The sequence below is a fragment of the Astyanax mexicanus genome, chromosome 1 (genome assembly GCF_023375975.1).
Source record: "Astyanax mexicanus isolate ESR-SI-001 chromosome 1, AstMex3_surface, whole genome shotgun sequence".
In the NCBI taxonomy this organism is placed as follows: domain Eukaryota; kingdom Metazoa; phylum Chordata; class Actinopteri; order Characiformes; family Acestrorhamphidae; genus Astyanax; species Astyanax mexicanus.
The window spans coordinates 13,640,608-13,665,770 of NC_064408.1; the positions used below are offsets into that span (position 1 = coordinate 13,640,608).

Here is a 25,163-nt window from a genome sequence, read left to right on the forward strand (position 1 = left end):
TTGACGGACAGTTTATGTAGCCGAGGATAGAGATTTTAAATACTTTACTAAAGTAAAATATAGACAACACAACATGCAATACTTATAGAATGATATGTTGCCAGATGTATTTAATCTCACTGCACACACACGCAGTCCACCACAATACTCTCGCATACAAATACTGTACTGATTTAGTTTTTTAGTTTGTTTGTATAAATCAACCCAAATCAGCCAAAAGCAGCTGGAATCATTCAGAATAACAATTGGCTGCTTAGAATAAAAAATTTGAAAAAAAGATTGGAAGTATAGAGTAGGGTCCGGTTGCAGTTGCTGAGGGCGACAGAGTGATATGAGTGACGTTAGCGTTTTTGCTGGAATAGGTCATGTTGTTTTGGACAGAATCTGCTTGTTTTGCCTTCGGTTCATATTACATTGTTCTCCAGGCCTCAGCTCTTCCAGCTCCGCCTTATAGATAAACTCAGAGAGTTTAAAGTGTGTGTGTGTGTGTGTGTGTGTTTCTCTGGTGTTTTGCTTGGTCCTGCTCCTCGCTTGATTTCTGCCCATCCCCCATTTCTTCTGTACTTCATGTGATCCAGATGAGGAATGCTTCTGGAGCTTCTTAGTTTGCCTTTTCGATCTGATACAGATGTGTGTGGCTGTGTGATTGTGAAAGTGTGTGTGAGTTCTCTGCACACGTGGACATACAGCACTATGCAAAAGTCTTAAAGTGCATTTTTATGCTAGAATGAAAATGAATATGTCCATTTTTAATGACGTAACCTTCACTGGCCATATACTTGCATGCAATGGTGCAGTGGTGGCTCAGCAGTTAGAGCACTTGATTAATGATTGTGGGTTTAATACTCGGCTTTGCCAAGCTGACACTGTTGGGTCCTTGAGCCTTGGTCCCTCATCCCTGTCTTTTGTTGAGTTCTCAATGGATAAGGCTAAACAGCTAAAAACTAAAATTTGAAATAGTGTTAATTAACTATTTTGTGGTATTTTCTGTAGTTCTGATGCTAATATTCACTGTAAAAAAGGTAAAATGACTGCCAATATGTAAAAATGCAGGCAACAGATAATAAAAAAATATTACTTTGTGACAGCAGGCATGCCAGAAAATTACAAAATGACAGTTTTACAGACATTTTTTGTAATATAATATATAATTTACACAGCTCTGGAAAAAAAATAAGAGACCACTTCATATTCTGAATCAGTTTCTCTGATTTTGCTATTTATAGGTTTACGTTTGAGTAAAATAAACATTGTTGTTTTATTATATAAACTATGGACAACATTTCTCCCAAATTCTAAATAAAAATAGTCATTTAGAGCATTTATTTGCAGAAAATAAGGTATGGCTAAAACAACAAAAAGATGCAGAGCTTTCAGACCTCAAATAATGCAACGAAAACAAGTTTATATTCATATATTCATATTCAAGTTTTAAGAGTTCAGAAATAAATATTTGGTGGAATAACCCTGGTTTTAAATCGCAGTTTTCATGACTCTTGGCATGAAACTGTGTGAAACACACAAATTTTGGATAACTTTATGCCACTCCTGGTGCAAAAATCCAAGCAGTTCAGCTTGGGTTGATGTCTTGAAATCATCCATCTTCCTCTTGACTATATTCCAGAGGTTTTCAGTTTGGTAAAGAAACCGAGGGTTCGCTGGTTTAGGCCCTGTTGTTTATATAGATGCATGTAAAACTTTGGGCACACAGTCTTCCATAAGCAATGTGTAAGCAATGCTGCACAGTAGAATGGCGCACCACCACTCTTTACTCACACAGGTTCTTGGCAGTCATATGATGGTGGCACTGATTTGCCTTTCTTACCAGCATAAAGGGTAGTTTTTTTTTTTTACTAATTTTTTTCAGGTCAAAAGAGAATCCATGCTGCCACTGCAACTTAAGAATATTTGAACCAGTGTGTTGTTAGTATTATTAAATAGTAAGACTGGTATTTTAAGGGGTTACATGTTTTTCTTGTCTGGCCTGTGTTTCTGGCACAGTATGATGCATGCCTTTCTTTATTTCATTATAAACTCTCTGGAGTTCCTCTGTATTTGTGTAAGCTAATGTTTTCAGTTTTTTTAGTCGCTTCTCTCTGCTCATTCTTCTACTATCAGCACTATCATCACACCCCCCTCCTGCTCTGTCTGCTTAAACAGGTGCTGTAGATTTCCTCATACATGTTCAGACCTGCTACCTTACCTAAGCCTCAACACTGCCTCAACCTGCTGCTAAAGTTTACTTTATTCTCTCAAAGATGTAGGTGCTTTATGTGGTTCTTTGAGTAATGCTGCAGAGGAAACCATTCTAGTTCCATAAAGAATTGTAATAGAGATGACTTTTAGTGTAATAAACACTTAAATTGTTATTTTTTTTATAGATTTTATTTTACATTAAGTAAAGGGCTGCACAGGATATTAAATCTTTTCAGCATAGTCATTGCAATGTGGGCATTGACAGTATTCACATCGCAGGATGTGCAATGTAACATATTGCAAAATATATCAATTTTGCTGCTTAAAACTAATGAGAAATTTACAAAAAAAACATATTCTGTGACGACCCCATGGGCCCCCTTCAGGTACTACTCTGCCAGTGCACGGGCAGGGCTAGGCCTGATTGGTCTAATTAGTTCCTGAGTTCACCTCTGCAGGTGGATGGCATATAAGCTGGGGGTTTGTTTTTCTCAGGGAGGCCCCTTCTTTCTTTGTGTAGGCACGTTTCTTTTTCTTTCTCTCGCAGGCTCCTTGACTTTTCTTTCTTTCCTCCTCTTCACTCTCCTCCTTTCAGGGTTTGTACGGGTGCTTGAAATCCTGGAAAATGTTTGAATTTTAACGTTCTGTTTTCCAGGCCTGGAAAGTGCCGGAATTTTGGAGAAAGGGCTTGAAAATGCTTGAAATTGTAACTGCGTTTACTTTACAACAAATAACTATCTGATTAAAGTTCGCTTAAAGAAAAAATTGCAGAGCGTAAAATAAAAAAGGCTTCACTCGCGCCTTTTTCATAAGCCAAGAGGAGTTGGTTTACAAGGAACCGGTGTTCTATCGAGTTGTGCTACCCTGTCAAATTGTATTTTCAAATTGATTTAATAAAATTATCCTTTGTTTGAAACTTAAAACTCTCGTGTGGAGTCCCTCTTTTATGTTTTGGGGTGTGGACGAGCCCATGCCGTAACAATTCCATGACATATCTAGTTTATATCTGCCCAATATCATTTCTTTTACTCCAATCTTTTCCATACCAAATATAATATTCATGTTTGACTTGAGTCATTGTTGAATCATTGAGGCATTGACCTCTGGTGACTTCTGTAAAATCTGGTGGAATATCTGTATAGATACTGTGGTTTTTGCTAACCTGACCCCCATGGTTAACTAAATTTCTTGCAGGAATGACACATAAGGTCCTATAAGGTTTTTATAGTTCTGTAAAAAGTGTCAGTGTTTGTTAACACAGCGAGTAATCGCCTGTCCAAAATGTTCCTGACCATAGAGATTACAGACTTTTCTGACATCCCATTCTAAATCCTTAGGCATCAGTGTGGAGTCGGTCCCCATTTGGAGCTCTAACAGCAAGTGTGGTACTCTGCAGTTATTGATCAGCAGAGCGTTGGATACTTTTCTGCACTATGCTCCTATGAGCACTCAGACTCACTCTGAAAAACTTGATGAAATTTGCATAAGATGTGAAGAACATGAGCCAGGTTGCCATATGACAAAATGTATGGTTATAAGTGTGTGTTCAGTGCCAATATTGATACACAGGTTTATATGTGTGTTGTTTAGTTTCCTTTTTACCATATGTTTTTTTTGCCATAAATCATTTAAAATCTGCTTCAGCTGTAAATGTATAATATGCCTCTTGTGTGAGAATGTATGTTGTATATTGCTCTTGGGCTGCCTTCTCTTATCTGAGAGATACAGAACTAACATCTGATGTTAAAGAAGATTGTGGACAGAAGCAGTATAGTAAAATTACAGTATTTTAGAGTATTAATCATTTCAGATTATCAGAATTACATGTTTGATTGTTTGTTTCTTTAGAGACCTCTAACCCGGAGAGTCCTCTAAGCCCGCGGACCCCTGCTCAGTATCTCAGTTGAACAACGCTCTGCCCCAAGCCACTAACCCTTACATTACAAGCTCACATCTCTGACCACAAAGCTGACACCGCCTTCATTATTTCATTATTTCCACACACACAGACATATGCACACACACATACATGAATGACAAATATCAGTCATTTTACACCAGACTCCATGTGTGCTGTTCAGTGTGAAAAGAAAAGAGGAAGAGAGTGTGTGAATCAAAAGCACCTGCATCTGCAGAGGAAGAAAACATACACACATACACACATACATACACACACACACACAAACACACGCTTACACACATATACACATATACACAAACAGTGCACCCTGGGCTAATGAGCAGGCCTGCTATTTCAGAGCTCCCCGCTCACGTTAGCTCTAATGATGTAATCATAGTCATTATTTGTGTAATGAACTGCTAGTCTGGCGGGACTGCTTGCTTGTTTATCAGACTCTAATTGGGAGCATTAGGACAAAATATTAGGAGAAAATATATTTTTGTAATGTTTTCATTCTTATTTTTTCCTTTTGTACCGTAAAATTAAAAACTGATTGGAGAGCAGATGTTCTGATTGTTGTTTACAGGCTTTTGCGTGTCCTGTAGGCTTGCTGATGTTGCCTGTTTCTTGATTAGTTTACTGTAAATCAAGAACATTAAAATTTGAAGGTTTGTTTTTCGGTCATTTAATCAATTGCACATGATTACTACATTTAAATGAAGTGACAAAAAATAGTACAAACTTGGACACCCTTGTTTCAATGGCATGAGTGAATTGTGTGCTTTATATTTATGTTTTGTGTTAAATTAAGCAGTGATTGTTTAGGAAAAAATAAATATTTTTGTTTGTTATCAAAAAATCAACAAAACATGCAGTATAATTTGACTGTGGGATGAGCGAAATGTTTGCATAAAAGTCATGTGTGGTAGCTTATTGCTATCAGTAAAAAAAAACTATACTAAACTATTTTGTATCTTCAAAACAGTAAAAGGAAAAGGAAAATACCCTCCTTTTTAAATGAAAGTTCATTTAAAATTTTGACACAATGTAAACTCTAATTAAATTAAAATTATGTTAAAATGTGAAAAATAGCAGTATACAGTTTATTGTTTAAGACAAATATACATCTGTCTTTTTAATAGTAAAATGTTTTATTGATCATAAGTAATCATAAGTTGTAAAGAGTTTTTTGAAGCTGTCATGTAAAAGAATCGTGTAATACATCGTGAGAATATAAGCCTGCATTGTGTTGTGACATGAACCACACCTTGCTTGCATTACTGCACATCAAATAAACTAGTCATTATGATTTTGTCAGAGGTAATTAGGAACTATTACAGCCTTTATGATTGATACTTATTGTGTGTGTATAAGCTGGATATGATTCTGAGTTCTGACATAAGAAAGCAGCATGTCTGAACTGGTTTATCTGCTGTACCTTCTGTTAAGAATCTGGACAAACTGCACTGCTCTCAGGGTGTTCTGGGTACTGTACTGTACTGTCCTGTATGTGTTAATGTGTTATTTTCATACTTTTTGTGTATTTTGTATCATTTATCTGACCGATGTCGAGTTGTAATCTGTGGTTATGTCTCAGTGGGTCTGAGTCACTCTTCCTATCTGCTTCGAGGTTGAGTTTATTGCGGCTATACGAGCATTTCAGTCATAACTGAATGTGTGCACATAAACGTGTCCAAAGTGGAGAAAGTCCATCATTGAGAAAAACTTTTATAATCATTGTGGGATGAAGGGAATTTTGCTCTGAAGAGCTTACAGGATACACAGGATACACCCTGGACAGGCCGCCAATCCATCTCTTCATAAACCTTTGATGATATTTCATAAAAAAGTGTGATAAGTTTTTTTAATGTGACATACAGCTCTGGAAACAAATAAGAGACCACTTAAAAATTATGAGTTTCTTTGATTTTACCAAATTGAAAACCTCAGGAATATAATCAAGAGGAAGATGGATGATCACAAGCCATCAAACCAAACTGAACTGCTTGCACTTTTGCACCAGGAGTGACATAAATTTATCCAAAAGCAGTGTGTAAGACTGGTGGAGGAGGACATGCCAAGATGCATGAAAATTGTGATTACAAACCAGGGTTATTCCACCAAATATTGATTTCTGAACTCTTAAAACTTTATGAATATGAACTTGCCCCCAATACTTTGATACTAAATACTAAAGTTACTGCTTTATTATTCCACATGGCGGTGCTAATCAAATAAATTGTGGAAACAAACAAGGTTTATGTCACACACTGCTATTTTTGACTTATTGACATACAAAGAAGCAAGAAGTAGTTGTCTCTAAATTGCTGATTGATAAATGGACCAAAGCGCTCCAAAATTACTATAACAAGTACATTGACTTCTGTTAAAAGTTACAATGTTCTCTTGTAATGCTGCTACAAGATTGGTGTGTCAGCAATTATATATATATATATGTCTTAAGGAAAATCCCAGGATGTTTAATTATAAAGAATAAAGAGAGTAGAGCTCATAAGGAGATCTCAGTGGAATAAATGAGACAAAGACCAAGACAATGACTTGTCCACTGAATTCTCTGGAGAATTCTCTTTCTCTCTCGTCAACAAAAACATCTTGGTCTCATCCTGTTCATTCCAGCTGACCTCAACTTCACTTCCTTCAGCTTCCTTTATCTTCTGTACTTCATACTCTGTGAAGATCTCACCCACTGGGAGGATCAAACATGCAAGATTTTTTGGATTTTCCTCTGATCTGTAGACCACAGTGAAATCTACCTCAGCCATTGCTTATTTCAAGTGTGTGTGCGAGAGCCCTGAGCTTGAAGGAAACCAGGTGGGCTTTTTTTTTACCTCCTGGCATGAAGAGAAGAAGGGAAGCATTCATTTTGGCAGGTTTGTGTGAATGAGCCTTTGGATTCTGTCTTCTAAAGGCCGCAGGTGGTGGCTTTTGGCCAGGTGTCAAACCTAATTGTATGCTAAAGCATCTATAAAATGAACGCTCAATTTTAATCCAGCCTGGATTTACAGAGTTATGAAGTGCATGTTTAAACCTGAATTTAGATTGAGATCGAAGAGTAGAATGGCGAATGAGTCAGTTTGAATAGAAAAGAAGTGAAAAAAAGTGTGAAAAGAAAGCGACCTGTTTTAAACATGCAGTACCCTGAATGAAGCCTGAGAATGAGTCAGGTGGATTCAGTAAAGAACGTTTAAGAAAGTTTGTCGCTCAAATCTGATTGGTTGCAAATTTAGCCGAGAAAACGTGACCCCCTGGCATGTATTGGAAGCTTATGATCGCCAGTTAGCATCAGACAAACTGCATGGCTACATAATCAATTGTTTGCCTAAAACCATGTTGAAGTGTTAATTAATCTGTAATAGATCCACTTGTGTGATTTCTAATACTTATCTATTAACATTAACAAACCCTATGCATTAGCTAAAGCTATGTTTACATTACATATCAACATTACGTATTCTTTTTGCTTAGACCTAATTAGGTGGATCTTGATGGGTGAAATTTATAAATTTAAGTCGTTTTTGTTGCCTTCAGATACGTAGACAATCTCAGGCCACATGTAAAGGTGACTTGAGTTTGTATTGAAAAAGACAAAAGAAAAAAAAAGTAGTAGAACCATTTTTAAGCCTGGATGTTGTTTAAAAATGCTTCCATTTGCTGGTAGCCACATTACCTGTCGCTCTACCTTGGCTAGGTAAGAAATATTTGTAACACTTTATTGAATGGTCCATTTTATGGCCTTGTTGATGCTCAACTGACATTCAACTGACATTCAACTAACACTGAATTGAATGTCCATTAAATGTAACTTAACCCAATGTTAAATGTAAATGATTTAAAACAGAACCTAACCCTACACCGAACCCTAACCTTAACCATGAATTAACCCTAAAATCTAACATTACACTTAACCCTAACCCTAACCTTAACCTAAGCATAAAATCTAACTCTAAACCCAATCCTGAAATGTTAAGATAAGAGTTTGGGTTAGAGTTGGATATAAAGTTACATTCAATAGAGAATCATTTACTTTCAGCTTTCAGTTCAATTTCATTTAATAGACATTCAGTTAAATGTTAGTTGAATGTCAGTTGAGCATCAACGAGGCCATCAAATGGACCATCCAAGAAAAGAGTTACCGAAATACTTGTTACAGTCTGATACTAGCAAGTTTGTGGACACCCATTTTAATTAATGCATTCGGCTATTTTGCAAAAGTTGCACCCATTTCTGACACAGATGTGCAAATGCACACACACATACAGCTTGTAGAAAAGTGCTGCCAAGAGATTATGATTCAGTGGAGCATGCATTAGATGGGTACAAAGTTGTGGAACTGTGTTCTCTGGAATGATGGTGCTCTATCCAATTCTTCTCGGTTGAGTTGGGTAGTTGGGGAAGAGGTGGGGTAAATGCAATCAAATCCTCACAGCAGTTCTCCAAAATCTTGTAGTGAGCCTTTACTGGACAGTAGAGACAGTTACTCCAACAAAAGCAGGATAAACTCCTTCTAATACTCTTACATTTAGAAGAAACAAGACTTTAGTCTAATTGGTGTACTTCCCATTGTTCTGTATTGTATAAAATAATGAATGTTGGTAGCCATTACTCCCCTGTCATTATCTGCTGAAGTCGGTTATTAACTGTCTGGTCTTAGACGGAAGTGTCTGGCTGTCTTTAAGAGTTGCGACCTCGCAGGTTAGATTGCGATATATCCTGTGATGTGTGCGTGCGTGTGTGTCTGTGTGCGTGTTTGATTCTTTGGCTGAGGGCCAGCTTGGTCAGAGTTACCCATGCTTAATAGCAGCGGATAAGTTTGGAGCATGTCGTTTTGAAGCATTAGCAAATATCAGCGTGGCACTGTGCCAACCATCCAGTAGGTGAAAGGACAGAGAGTGGGCGACACGTGTGCCCTTAAAACAGCAGGAATCAGAGCGAGGGGTAAAGGTCAGCGCTGCTGCATTAGCCTGAGAGCTTAATCCAGAGGAGGCAGATGCTTTAAAGGTCTGAAATAAACTGTACTAATGCACTTTATAAGGGGGCGGAGGGGGTCTAGCACTTATACTGTCTGATTATGGACTTGCTTTACAAATGCTTATATGATTTAAGTGCCTAAAACAACTGAGGGAAATTTTTTTAGACTGGATTAATAGGTCAGAAATGAAGAGAAGGGAATATAGTGATGTTTAAAAGGACCCACTGACCCACTTTCATTAGACATTAGAAAAAGAGAGAGGAATGAAAAGACCCAAGCAAGATCAGAGTGATTGATGGCTTCTGTCTGACAGCTTGAGTGCCCTGGTCAGCAGCCTGGCTGCTAGGCTTTAGCTGTGATTGACACCCTCCAGTGGTTGAGGTTAAGGCCTAGTGCATGTGCTACGGCTCTGATTTGACTCATTTGACTCCTCTCATTTGGCTCGGTCCTTAAGAAAGTATGTCTTGAACTGGGAAATTCCGATATGAGAAACTTTTGGAGTGTTTCGGATATCTGATTTTTATGTGTGCATCATGAACATGTCATACTTGGACCTGTTTTCTCTGTAAAGCTGCTTTATGACAACATTTGTTGTAAGAAGTGCTATATAAATGAATTTAAATTGAATTTTGAATTGAATAAAGCAGTTTTAAATATAGATTTTTGCTATTTTATCTCACCGGATCAGCCATATGCAGAATAATGCAACTTTTGTGTGGATATTTTAGGGGAATACTCCAGCATCACCTACAAATTCTGCTTTTCCAGCATATCATAAATCCTTAATGTCAGAAATACATTACATTTCAGTTTGAAGTATCAATCAAATCTTTGTAATACTGATATATATACACTCATGAACAAAAAAACAGAAATAAGACTATGCAGTATCGGTTTCCGAGTGGTCCAGCGGGCTAAGCACTGTCACTATGATCGGGAGATCGCTGGTTCGAATCCCGGCCATGCAGCTTGCCATCAGCTGCCGGAGCCCTGAGAGAGCACAGTTGGCCTTGTTCTCTCTGAGTGGGTAGACTCTGGCACTCTCTTTCCACATCATTCTACATCAGCTACATCAGCAGCAGTTTAAAAAGAAGTGGTGGCTGACTTTACATATATCGGAGGATGCATGTGCTAGTCTTTACCCTCCTGGTGTGTTGGGGCATCACTAGTGATAGGGGGAGTCCTAATGAGTAGGTTGGGTAATTGGCCTTGTAAATTGTGGAGAAAATGGGATGACAAGAAATGGTCACATTTCCAGACCTATTCCTAATTAAAAACACCATCAGCACTAAATAGACTGAATAAAAGCTTAGTTATTCATTTTTTTATTAGATTAATTAGTCTTAGTTTTATATTGTAGGTCATTGTGTACAATCACACACACTTTTTTTTTTTTTTTTTTTTAAGAAAAATAAGAAAGTGTCATGCATTGACAAGGTTCTGTTTGACCAATGTGTGTAGTGTATATCATTAGCGCTCTACTAAATCGGGACATATTTAATATACTGAAAATCAATTTTTTGTGTGTTATGCAGCCAGCCAGCCAGCATAGGATTTATTACCATACCTCTCCAACCATACCTCTCCAACAGTAATATATTAGAGTATGAATTATAAACCATCTGTTTATGAGCACAGCAATGAGAGGGTGCTGATGTGTGGTCTGATAGATGTGTGTGGTACATGTGTGAAGTGGTGCGTACAATTTGTGATGATGACAATATTTATATAATGACTGTCATCACTGTAATCATAGTGGTAGTGAAGATGATGTTATAGATGATGATGCTGATGATGTTGATGATGGTGGTGATACTCATCTCTCTCTCGTTTTCTTTCTCTCCCTCTTTATTCACAGGCAAGAGGTGCAGGAGAACTGCGTTCGCTGGCGAAAGAAGTTCTCCTTTGTGTGTAAGATGAGCGCCAATCCTACAACAGGGGTCCTGGACCCCTGCATTTGCAGAGTGTCTGTGAGAAAGGTACACACACATGCACACACACACACACACACACAAACACACACACACACACCTAAGATCTAGGCCTCACAAGGGGTTAAAGTTCTTTAAACAAGGTATTGGTTTAAATATGTATATAGCAAACTGGAACAGGAGCTACTATGGTGTCCCATGACTTTTGCCACATCCCATGAAAGCCAGCAAACACTGCACTCACCTGTGGGATGTTCATGTAGGGTCTTCTGCATTAAAAGTGGCTGTGATTTTTAGTTTGTTCTCATGGACAGTTGTAGCCAGACACCGCCATTCACAATCATTATCACTCACTCTACTGAATGTCCCTTTCATCTCACACCCACTCTCAGGCCTCATGCGAACTGATAATTCACTTTAGTTTGCCATGAGCGTGCTGGCCAGTATTCCGCCTCACTCACAAGATACCACCTCACAACTTAAACTGGTGTGGGCATTTCCAAGCCATCAAATGAGGTAACACTTCATGATCATTATACAGCTCTGGAAAAAATTAAGAGATCTCTTCAGTTTCTCTGATTTTGCTATTTATAAATATATGTTTCAGTAAAATGAACATTGTTGTTTTGTTCTATAAACTACAGACAACATTTATCCCAAATTCCAAATACAAATATTGTCATTTAGAGCATTTATTTGCAGAAAATAAGAAGTAGCTGAAATAACTAAAAAGATGCAGAGCTTTCAGACCTCAAATAATGCAAAAATAAAGTTCATATTCATAAAGTTTTATAAGTTCAGAAATCAATATTTGGTGGAATAACCCTGTTTTTTTAATCACATTTTTTATGCAGCTTGGCATGTTCTCCTCCACCAGTCTTACATACTGCTTTTGGATAACTTTATGCCACTCCTGGTGCAAAAAGTCAAGCAGTTCAGTTTGGTTTGATGGCTTGTGATCATCAAACTTGCTCTTGATTATATTCCAGAAGTTTTTAATTTGGTAAAATCAAAGAAACTCTTCATTTTTAGGTGGTCTCTTATTTTTTTTTCAGAGCTGTACATACTTCTGTTTTGTAATTTTGGCACCTCTGTTTATTAGAGTTTTAGTATTATTATGGTTTAAAACGGAATTCCATAATTTATTTTTCTTTTAAATTGAGTGGGAAGAGGACAAAATTGTTTTTGTAAAATATTGTAGTAAATTGCTTTGTGTGCTTCTGCAAACATCCCTGCATAGCCACATATACTAACTCTAAAAATTGGGTGTCTGGTGTCCCCTTATAAGTGTTTCTGGCCATGATAGCTTTTGCTGTTTATCTGAGCAACTGCAGCACTGCTAATGGTGCTGATGCAAGAGCTACTGTGAACATGGAGAACATCAGAACAGCTAATTCTGTCCTGATTTTCTCATTCATGCATTGTTAAACTAAAAAAGAATGTAGTATTAGAACTGAGGAGAGCTCAAAAAAACCTAAAAGAGACAAAGTTACCGGTGTTGCTAAAATTAATCAGATCAGATTCATCCTGCTTGAAATGTGACTGCATCACATTGCACGTTTTAAAAGTACTTTTTCACATACTAAGTGCACTTACACATTTTTACTAGAGACATTTAATGACTAAACGTAGATTATGTGTTTGCTAATATAATCAGTACTTTTGTCTTTATCTTGGTGTAATTTGTCTGATCTAATTTATTGTAGCAGTTCATGTAAATTCTACTTACTTGGGTATAACATACTGTATGTATAAGCACTAAATGCCATTTAAGTACCGTACATACTGTGTGAACATTTTTCAGAATACCAATACAGTATATTCCATAAACCAATATATACAGTTCTGAGTATACACGATATCTGTTCCTGTGGTAAATGATAGTCTGCAGTACATGATGTAATTGGCTGCCGTGGTGTCTGCCTGGTTTCAATTCATTACTCTTTTCCATGTTCGGTCACCATGGTGATAGCTAACTGATTACATAACAGTTCCTATTGTCTCTCATGTCTCTCTCTCCCTCTCTCTCTCTCTTTACAGGAGCTCAAGGGTGGAAAGGCTTTTTCAAAGGTACTAGTCTGACCACAACATCACTTCCTAGTCTTTATCTCTCTCTCTCTCTCTCCATCTATCTATTTCTATCTCTATCTCTCTCTTTTTCTATGTATATATATATATATATATATACGCTTGATAGATCTCTGAGTTTCTTTGAATACACCATATCTCAAAATGCTTTTTTTAATTAATGCATTCACCCACCTAAAGTGGCACGCATTGCTAAAACAGATGTTTAAATGCACACACAAACAGCTTATTTAGTCCCTGTAAAGAAGTATTGCCCATAGAATAGGACTCGCTGGAGCAGATAAACATGAACCTATAGGCTAGAGCGAAATAAGGTGTCACTATTGATCAGTGGAGTAGTGGAACTGTGGTCGCTGGAATGATGGTGCTCCATCCAGTGCTTTTGGTATGAGGTGGTTTGGTGGTCTTTCAATATTCTGATCTCATTTACAGATCTAAGGGTGTACTCACACTTGGTAATCCGTGCTGTGCCCAGGCACAGTTACCACCCAAAGAACGTCTTGTTTGACTAGTGTGATCAATCTGAACCATGACCAGGCACGGTACACTTATGGGAGACCGCACTATGTCGCTATGTATGTAACCGTGACTGAGATAACCGTGACTTTTGCCATGTATTTCTAAGTAAGTTGAAGCACATTGTTTCCGCTTTTATCAAGAAGACTGTGTGGACAAGTTCGAGAGGGTGCTTTTCATGGCGGGGGTGCTGAATTCGGCACAACACCGTCAAGCCCACTAAGCAGTGAGTGAATTAAGCTTGTGCTTGGGCACGGATTGTTTAAACGCAGTATGAGTGCAGGCCAGCAGGGGAGTGGGGAGGGGGCAGAACCATGTTTCAGCACGATTCAACCAAACCATGCCTAGTGTGAGTAGTACATCCTAAAAGTCAAAGAGAACAACAAAGCAAGGAGCACAGCTGAAGAAAAATGCATTTCTCCAGGTTACGGTGTGCAATTATAGCACAGGAACAAATGCATGATACACAACAAAATAGATGTATAGGGAAAGAATACGTAAATATAAAAATATTGCTTCTTTTTCACAGTTATGGTATTATTGCATATCGTAACATGTAGTAGTGTAAATAAAATACACTTGAACTTGGATAAAGTGCTTAAGTGATGAGAAACTTTAACCTATGGCACAAATATAGCTGTATTTATGAAGATAAAAGTCCCAATATATAATAACTGTGTTATAACTGTGTCTCTTTTTTTTGTCTAGCGTGATGTGTATTGTTAGAGTGGGTTGTGTAGACTGAAGGCCTGTTCAGTAAGAAATGAGCTTGGATACAAGTGTTTAGACTTTAGAGTATATGTGTTTAGCTTTCATCTGTCACTGAATGTAATCAGATCCTCACAGAGGGGTTTCAAAATCTGTAGATAGCTATCCCTGGAGAGTAGAGACAGTTACTCCAACAAAAGCAGGATAAACTTGTACTCTTTAATACCCTTGATTTAAAAGAAAAACAGTAAATAAGCAGGTGGCCTTTACTTTAGTCAAAATAGTCTCTGTCTTTTCTCTGTTTCTGTCTTCTTTAACACTGAACGAACAGGTAAATAGTCAATATGTACAGTTCAATTGTACAGTACAGTGTATGCTTCTATTCAGTGTGATTTTCTTTTTGTAAGAGACAGAATATGGCACCTATTCAGCACAAAGCTTGTTTTAGATGGTTGAGCGAGCACTACACTCTTTCTAACAGCTCAAAGATAATCTTAATAATACAATCCTATTGAGAATCTGAGCCCAGAACACAAAAGAACAGAGGAGAACAAGCTGTATCAGGTTTCTTTAGACACTTTGTTATATCCACCTGTCACTATAGCATTCAAAAGAGAGAGCGATAGTGAGGGGGAGGGTGAGAACGGGAGAGGGAGAATGTTCTGGTAAGCATAGTTTCAGGAATTCTAGCCTATGTGCTGCATAATGGAGTGAACCTCCCTACTCCTGTCTGGTCATGTTTGGAATGGAGGCCCTCCCTGGAATTCCTGCCCAGTGTTGTGAGTGCTTGTGTGTATGTGTGCGCTTTTTCTGTGCATGTGTGCATGTGCATTCCTCCGCGAGTTGTTTTCAGAAACGTAGTTTATATCTCTAGTATTATTATGCAATACAGTGTATCTACATAGCTTCATGTTTTTGGAAGTTCAAAAATGTCTTCAAACTTTTAGCATGAAGATCAGATATAGGTCTGTGAGCATTGCATTCATAACTACAGTCAGAAGATGGCTTCTATATTAGTAGTTAGAGATCCGTAGGTGTCGTCCATTAACCAAATCAAACTTTAAGGCGCACTTAAATACTTTAATTTTCCCAAAAATCAGCAATTCGGCTTATAATCCGGTGCTGGAGCAGTATTAGCATTAGCTGCTAACCATGCTAAGCACTAGCTCTTTCGCCGTTTAGAGGTGAGTATTATCGGCCTGTAGCCTGCTGGAACATCCGGCTAGCACTGCTGGAGTAGCATTAGCATTAGCCACTAACCATGCCAAGTGTAGTTCACCTCTTTTGTAGTTAAGAGGTGAGTATATCTGACTGTAGTCTGCATGTTTGCCATGTTAAAACAAGCTACATGGGATGAACCACTAGCTAATAGCACCCTGGCTTACTGGAAAACTCAGGGTTCCTCAGTGTAGCGCTGTCTGGTGCCATTTACTAGCGGTTTGCCGCTACTGCTTATGGTGCTAATAAAAAATAAACGAAAGGGCTTTACTCGACCAAACAAACAGTTTTTAGGAGTGAAATCTGTGTAGATTTACATCCAGCGCTCATTTGATTTTAAAAGAATGTTTTTTGTTTTTTTTAGAGTTACAGTTTTGTTTACTTAACTTAGAGTGCCAGTCAAAAGTTTGGACATACCTCTTCTCATTCAGTGTGTTTCCTTTCTTTTTGGATTTTGTACATTGTAAATTTAGTATTAAGACTATATTAGAGCTATACAGGAACACATGTCGAGTTATTTAAAAAAATAACAAAAAAATGTTAAACAAACCAGAATATAATTTTTACTTTATATTCTTTTGTACTGCGTAATGCTGGACACTGGGACACCAGGAAACCACAGTGAGAGCCATTATCTTAAAACCGAGATAACTCGGAACGGTGGTGGATTTTCTCAGAAGTGGCTGGCTGACCACAATTTCCTCCAAAGGCACAGTCACAGCTCATCCAGGAACTTCCACCAGAGCCTGAGTGAACATCTTAGGAGCTGCAAACTTCAGATAAAATCAGCTTTTATTATTCCACTACCATGAAGAACAGTAAGAACATCATATTAACCGAGACCATGGTGGTGGTAGTGATAGACTATCCAAAAACTAGCCAAAAGACACAAACCCATATAAAAATCAGCATGACAATGTTTGACAACCTAAAAAATAATGTTGTTGTGTTACTTAAAGTAAGCATTTTCCCATACAACTTTAACAAAATTCAAATGGCTGCAACAACATGCGCTGCTTTTGAATCTGTAATTTAAATATATTTAACATAATTTAAAAAAGGATACCTACATTTATACAAAGTACAAAATTAAAACAAAAACCTTAAAGTAAGACTTAGTGCATAAAATCATATATTAAACAAGTCAAATGGCAAAAAACAAATCTGTAAAAATACAAAATCCTTAAAAAAATCTTTAAAATGATAAATTCCTAAAATTAAATACAAAGTAAACATTTGAAAAGGAAAGTTCTTACAGTAAGACAAAATGCAAAAACAAAATACCTTTCAAATTAGTGAAAATGGTAAAGAGCACTAATTTAAATAAGACAATTAAATTAAATATATTTCAAATAATTTCCAGTAACATCTGAATTTATGCTTTTAATCCCAGAAAAACTCTTTAAAAAGTCATTTAAATGCCCGATTAAAGGGCTGGTTACTGTTGTTTTGCTGTTTTCCTCGATTTTTAAGTGCTCAGTGCTGACTCTTGAAGACTAAATGCAAAAACAAAATACCTTTCAAGTTAGTGAACATGGTAAAGAACACTAATTTAAATAAGACAATTAAATGAAATAATTGCAAATAATTACAATGAAGTCATTACATTACAAAATACACCTTTAAAATTGCTTTTAAACGTGTGAAAATATGAGTGTGAATATAAACTTTTAAGGTCTACATTTTGGAAAATTACGAGAAGGGTTTAAGCCTTTAAATTTGTTATTACATGTTTATGTGTGTCTGGAGAAGCCTGATGTCTGTTTCAGCATGTTTTAACTACAGTCACCTTCAGAGGGTCAAGGACAGTGTTGGGAAGGTTACTTTTAAAATGTAATCCCTTACAGATTACTGATTACATCACTCAAAATGTAATTTGTAACGTAATCAGTTACATTACTTCAAGTGAGTAACGTAATCTGATTACTTTGGATTACTTACAATATTGTTGTTTTTTTTAAGCCTGAATTAATGTAGCAACCACATATTGCATATTATTGTTAATATGTTAATATTGTTAAAATAAAACAGCCTTTTCAATCACCCTATAAAAATACTTATGAAACCATTTCATCAAACAATTTTATGAAACACTTCTGTAAATTGATGATAAAATCATTAAAAACAAACAATGTAACAACAACTGTAAGATATCTCTTTGCAGGTTTGCCACTTTCTGCAGGTGGATTTTTTGCCAGGATTATCTAGGGGTGTAAATCACAAGATTCATTACGATACGTTACGATACGATTATTTTAGTCAGCTATACGAAAATGTTTGATACCTCATATTATGTCACGATACAATTCGATTCGGTTCAATACGATTTAATGTGATTACAATCTGTTCCTTTTTGTAAGAACTCACAAATGCAAACAAAATATAATTTTAATGTTTTATTATTAAATGTCAAATGCAGTGTAATCATAAACAGTAAACAATAATTCACTTCAACACTTTCATTTCCATTATTTAGGTTCCATTTGAAAACATCAAATGCAGAAGAAAATGTAAAAAAAAAAAAGCGCCAGTTATATTTAAAGTTTACAATGTGTGTATGGATGTTGGTGATAAATAGTGAATCATTCTCTACATTTCCTGATTCAGTAGGATATTGACAAACAAATTACAAAATTTGTAATTTATAGAACAAAGCATTGAAGAGTTACACTGCATTATATTAGGTGTCCACCAGGCGTCTCCAAAGTGTTCAAAACCTCTCCAGAGTGCCTTTAATCTAATACAAAGATACACAAGTAAATCTGTCTCTATACAACCAGAGTTTGTAATATTTTTTGTTTGTTTGTGATAAAATAAATGAATGTAAGTCTACTTCAGAGTAATATTAACATTTTTTTGATGAAATGACACAAAATCACACGTATCCGCGCTGTGGGAGCACCTTTGTTCAGCAGAGGGATTTTGATGACAGCGCTTAGGCATGCCCCGCCCCCAGCCATTAGGAGACCAATCAGGGCAAAGTACGTACCAGTGTTTTCATCTAAGGGTGGACTATTGGTTGAAATAGGTGTCAATCACTTTTGTGACCCTGGAGAATTTGATTGGATTGGATTGATCCAGCGCTCACGTTATTGGTTCAAAAGACGATCACTCAGTGGTTTGTGGACCAATGAAAACCACAGAATCTAGAAGAGGACATCCTTAGCTTTGTATTCACGTACAACTATTACATTGCGTGGTCGCTAGGAGCCTGAGAATATTACGTTGCGGCTGCGCTGAAAATAAACGCATGTTTGTAAGGAGAAGTAACTTAAGCAGGCGAATAAAGGACTTTATGGATATTATATCTGCGGGTCAGTGCTGTACTGTGGATGCTGTGATAGTAAGTGAATTTTCTATAGTGTAATCTGATGTTATTTTACATACTAATATTATTTTATAAGGCTATTTTGTTGGGGAGGCGTGTTCCCCATGTAAACAATGTGAAAAAACAGGCTATTTTCAGTTGGAGATTTCTGGCGACTGGTTTCATGTAGATGGCTGTAATTTTGCATGCAGGTAGTTAAAGTAGTACTAAAGAATATGAGTCTTTTAAGCATTCTACTTTACATAGTCAGAATGGGCCCGCCGACGGGCCCGCTAGAGGGCGCTTCTGCAGTGAAAACATTCTGATCGAAGGTTGTGAATCACAGAATATTCTGATGTCGTGATTTATGTGAATGTGATTTGCGTTTTGTCAGTGTTGAATTGGAAGACCAAAAATAGGAAAGTACCGCAATGTAATCCATTTATTTTAGCAGAGTAACTGTAGTCTGATTACCACTTACTGAAGCAGTAACTGTAACGGATTACAGTTACTTATAATTTGTAATCTGATTACGTAACGCCGTTACATGTAATCCGTTACTTCCCAACACTGGTCAAGGATGATCATTTATCCTGCTGTTCCATCACCCTGTAAACATATTGTTGCTGTAAAAAATGTGACCTCTGCATGTCACTGAGTCCATCACATGATACGGTCAGTCTCAGAGGAGGAGTGGCAGTAAAGTGTTTGCTGTTTTCTGAGAGACTTTGATTGATGAGGTTGCGTTCTTCCTCTATTCCGCTCTTCTACAGGCTTCTTTCAGCAGCTCTTTATCTGTTATTGCCATCTGAGGAGAAGCGTGTGACCTGGGTGATGATTGAGAGGACAGTTAGCAGACGCCGGGCCTGCGAGTGGCTCCCGCTCCTGCGGTTTATAAGCAGCAGTGATGTAACGGGAGCTGTGTTTATTCATGTTTTGAGAGGGGGCTTTAGAGATGAAAGCAGTGATTGATCTGCACTGACAGAGGGGGAGGCGTTGTCTCACAGGTGCTGTGATTGGTGTATCTTAAGTAGAGTAGTTGTGGATACAGAAAGTGTTTACAGTTCGTAAGCTGAATATGGTCAAGATCCATCTCTGACTATCTCCAAATATGGGTGGAATGATTTAAAAAAGCAATGGCATAGTAAGAGTATACTCTTTAAAACACATCTTATTTTTTTAGGCCTGAGTGGACATGTCAAATTAAAAGAATAATCTTTTAGGATAGAGGGAGGGGGCATAGTGAGTGTTAGTTATGCAATTTAATCCATATTTCATCATAAATAAATTAGCAGCAGTAATAACACTGTGTTTACATAATAAATAAAACCGATATACATCACCATGCTCTGTAAATTCTCTGTGAATTACAGGAGGAAGCTGCGGCCAAACTTAAGCATCGTCATCGCGGTGTCCGCATGCGCTATAGTCACATCACAGGACGTGCGAAGTCACTTAAGGCAATTAAATCAAACACGTCATGTTGCAATGTTTTGATTCTTGACACAAGAGGTAGATACACAGTGCTGTCTCTGTGTCTGTGTAAGTGACAGGCTGCTGCTGCCTGAGAAGCATGACGGGAAGGGGCAGGCAGGAGTAAACACAAGGTAACCTGCATACCCTCCATCCACATGGTTGGGCACGTGCTTGTAAACGCACATGTCGAAAGCTGTGCACCTCAGTTCAGCACAGTTTTGCGCAGAGATTTCCAGTAACAGCTGAATTCACGCTTTTAATCCCAGAAAAACACTTTTAAAAAATAATTTAAATGCCCGTATAAAGGGCCGATTGCTGTTGTTTTGCTGTTTTCCTCAAGTTTTAGGTGCTCAGTGCTGACACAGCTCTTGAACGGTCCAGACGAGAGACGGCGTGCGAGTGGGGACGGCGCTGGTGACGTCATGTGCCGTCATGCATTTTTTAATATCTATGTACCATCGCAAAAAAATTGTAATTTATTATTTTTTTCTATATCGTGTAGCCCTAGTAAATGATCAACTGAGTTACAATAAAATATGTTTAAATGTTTCCAGATTAATCACATGCCTTAATGAAGGCACAAGTCAAACCCAATTCATTCAAATCAAATTTGAGTCACTTACAGATGTAGTCGTAGATCAAATATGCATCAATTCATGGAGTATGCAGTATAGATGTAAACAGTTGGATCTGATTAAATGCTCATCAATTGCTTAAAGCGTTTGGAACAACGGTACACAAAAACAGCATGATTTTTCAGATTGTTCTAGCTGCTGCACTTACGCAGATTTCCATATCAATGAGGGTTTTCTGTCTAGCATGTTGAACCTCCTTGACTCAGGAGGCTGTTTTAATTGTAGGACAGAATTTATCTGTAAACAGATGCCATGTTAAGTGTTACGAACCCTTCCAGTCATATTTCAATCAGTGACCGTCGACAAGCATACATGTGTCTGTGTATGCATGTGTGAAGTTTTAAGGAGAGATTTGTTTGAGTACAATAAAAGTGCTTGATCACTGAATGCGGTAGCCTCAACACTGTACGCTGACCCCCATTGGATTTAATTGTACCACTGCAGAAAACGTGTGCCGTGAACTTGGGCAAGTGGGCAAAATGGGCAAGTGACTAATATTAACAGTTAACACTCATAGAAATAACAGGAGGAAGAGCAGAATCAGAGCTTTATTCTGATGGTGAGAGACAGATGCAAGTCTACAGATGGAGTAACTGACTCAAAACTACAAAACACCGGTCATAGACATAACCGGTTTTAGAAAACTCTGCCTGTTATCAGCAATACACACAGCCATACACATCTAATAACACAGTGAACCACCTTAATTTTTAAGAGTACAAAACTAAAGTCAGCAAGTTTTTATTGTGTTGTTGGCAAGTTGTCAAGTTTCCTAGCTATTCTAGCTCCCATACTTCTGCCCTGTGTGTTGTTTGAGGGACAGGGTGATGTTATTTTGGTAAGTGCTCCCTTGTACTTTGGCCTTCTCCTCATTTGCTGATGCAGTAGCAGAGCAGCGTCCTGGAAAATTCTGTCGACTGTGCAGAACAAGGGGAAAGAGGGCAGACCTTTGGATCCTGGCCAGCTGACCAAGACGGACATAGACAGCAATTAGGTTCGGTGAGATCTTTCTAGTTCATACTGCTTTTGGAGATATTAAATATGAAACTAGGTTACAGTAAAAAGCACTAAAATAAGAGGTAAAAATAAAAATAATAATGTGCTAGTCAATAAACACCTTAAACCCTATGTTAATTATCCAGTTATTAAACCTAAATTACACAAAACCTTTTTTTTTATTTTTATATTTAGTTCCGTAGTCTACGCTTGCCATATCATTGTATCATTGGCCTCTGATCCGCACTGCTCTCACTCACCTGACTGAAGTGGCCTGGTGTCACGTGGGAAATGTGGATGTTTAAAGCGGATAGGAAACCGCTGGGGTCTTTAAATAAAACCTGGTAAACGCAGCCTGAGCCTCCTGAAAGCAGAAGTCTAAAACACGGAGGGGAAGCATCAGAGAGAAAGTAAAGGAGAATAGGAAATAAACAAGTGTTTTTGACTGAAGACAGACAGACGAGCAGACAGACAGGAAGACAGACAAACAGACGGACCCAAAGGATCCCTTACTCACACATGAGGACACACACTGAGGTCTGAGCAGGTGGCTCAACACACCATGTGTCTAAGTCTCTTCTGCAGCCTCAAAGCTGCTTTCTGTCTCAAAGCTTCTTATAGCACCCCCAATCTCCCACAGGTAGTACTGAACTAGAGACTACTGACCGTGTTTCACTGATACTGATCCCCTCAGTTAAACTGACTTCATGACTTTAAAACAGTGTCATAACTGACAGACTGATGGAACTGGTCAAAAAATTATGAAATGAAGAAAAAATTATATTCTATTTTCTTCAAAATAGCCACCCTTTGCTCTGATTACTGCTTTGCACACTCTTGGCATCATTCTCTCAATGAGCTTCAAGAGGTGGCCACCTGAAATGCTTTTCCAACAGTCTTGAAGGAAGGAGTCCCCAGATGTGTTTATTAGCAATTGTTGGCCCTTTGCCTTCTTCACTCTGTGCTCCAGCTCACCCCAAACCATCTGGATTGGGTTCAGGTCCGGTGACTGGAGGACAGCTCATTTTTTGTTAAGTATATAAAACGCCACGTGTTTATTCATAGTTTTGATGCCTATGCTTTTTAAAACCCTTTTTAGGCTGTTGATTGAGCGGAATCTGTTCAGAATGATGTCAATTAACATTGCAACACTGAAGAAGCATATACCTATAATTTAAGAAAAATGATCAATGATCCACAGGCATAAACATCAGTAAATTAGGCTACAAGAATGACGTCTGGATGACTTTCATCTAATCAAATATAATTTAACATGGTTTATGAATATTAAGAATATAAAATACGAAGCCGACACATATGTTGTTACTATCAACTACTAACATGAAGTAGCTCCATATTTCTCACTTTCCTTCAAATCGGGCCAAATTTAGATCAACTGATGTAATTTTTCTCCTCAATTATGAAGGCTCTATTTTGTTGGCCTATTGGTAGCTACACACAGCGCTGCAAGTCAAGTGATTATCACACCATAGCTAAATGTAAAATACAAAAATTGACATTAAAAAACAGATGCCTACGTCACAGACCATTTTTATGAGATTATCCTGATCCAAGGAAAGTGGTGAGAATTCCCAGCACGACATCAATTTTGGTTGGGATCAAACCTAATCAGAGAATCTAAACTCTAAAAGAGGCTGAAATCTGATTTACTCACCAAATCTGATACTAAAAAGATTGTGTGAACAGCCTGAACTAGGTGTCGTCTGTATCTGACATTCTTTTGAACAGTCCATGCTGTCCAAGCATAAACAGAGAAGTCAGCTCTCAATGTATTGTAAGAAAAGTGACCAGGCTTCCTCAAATGATTTAATATATATTTTTTAAAGATTTGCTGTACATCTCTATAAGATGCAATGATCTTTAAGGAGATTAAGCCAATGTTCCAGTTCAACAGTATTATTTGTTATAGCAATGGTTATTGATATTAAAATAAATGATTTAAGATGATTTAAGATGATCATTAACAATATATAAAGCATGTTTCTATAGCTTCTGATAGATTAACCCTTTTCTTGGTTTGACTACAATGGATATTCCTTGTAGCAGTTGGAAGTCTATGAGCATTTGTGGTTCATCCTCAGACCTCTGTCAGTAGGTAGTCATCACTGTTGGTCAGGAGAGCCCCATTAGCCATGTCATTCTGGATGAAATGCTCTGACCCAGTTGTCTGACCGTAACAAACGCAGCCAGTGGTGGCCTGATCTATGAGCTCACATAATGTCTGTATTGAAGAGAGTCAGTGAGCCGATAAAGCCACCTTTCTTCCCCATCAGTGCCTGAAAGAAAACAAAACAAATAAGAATAAATGGCTGTGAAATTATTATGATAGTTATTTATTTATTTATTTATACTCTGAAAAGCCACACTATATTGCCAAAAGTATTTGCTCACCAGCCTACTCACATATGAAATTGTAAAAAATCTTTGGGTATACTAAAGCTTTAAGAGTTTCTTTTACTGGAACTAAGGGGCAGACTCCTGTAAAACAACCCCACACCATAATCCCCCCTCCACCAAACTTTACACTTAAAATGTGATGCTTTGCATTGCATTTGGTAATATTAGGATTGGATTTACCTTTATTTAACCAGAGTAGGCACATTGAGATTAAAAAAAAAACTCTTTTACAAGTATGCCCTGGCCAAGACAGCAGCACAAAAACACAAACCAACTAATCTACACACTTGTAGCATAGAGAAGTAATACACATATACGTACATACAAACAAAATACTTTAACAAGAACAAGCATATGTATAAAAAATTGTGACAGATGATTTCAATTCCTCATAAAAATGTTTTTAAAGATCTTTTCAAGTTAAAGGTGCATCATAACGGAAAGATTTCTTTCCAAATTCAGACCGAACAGCGGAAATATCTAATGTTATATAACTACTAGAGTTTCTTGTCAAAAATTCAGGGAAGTATGAGGGAAGCTGATCAATAATTCCTTTATACACAAAAACGGCCCAGTGTATTTGACCTCTTACTGATAGTGGAGCCCAACTTATCATTTCAGACAGTTTACAGTAATGCATTAAGAATGTGCCACTTGTTATGAAAATGCTGGATAAAAATGTTTGTATGTCACCATATTTGTATCTTCTGAACTACAGCCCTGATGTGGATTTAAATGAGAATGAAGCCTGTTTGTTGGTAGTCTTATCATATCTAGCAAAAAA

General features: G+C 37.5%; 1 protein-coding gene across 2 annotated transcripts in view; it reads left to right on the top strand.

Moving 5' to 3' along the window:
* fam102ab (family with sequence similarity 102 member Ab) overlaps positions 1–25,163 on the top strand; it is a 77,045-nt gene that overhangs the window by 34,510 nt on the left and 17,372 nt on the right. For both annotated transcript variants that reach the window (XM_007255800.4, XM_022665753.2), the window contains exons 3-4: positions 10,945–11,065; positions 13,058–13,087. In XM_007255800.4, coding sequence (XP_007255862.2) covers positions 10,945–11,065; positions 13,058–13,087 — 151 coding nt within the window. The remainder of the gene's footprint in view (positions 1–10,944; positions 11,066–13,057; positions 13,088–25,163) is intronic.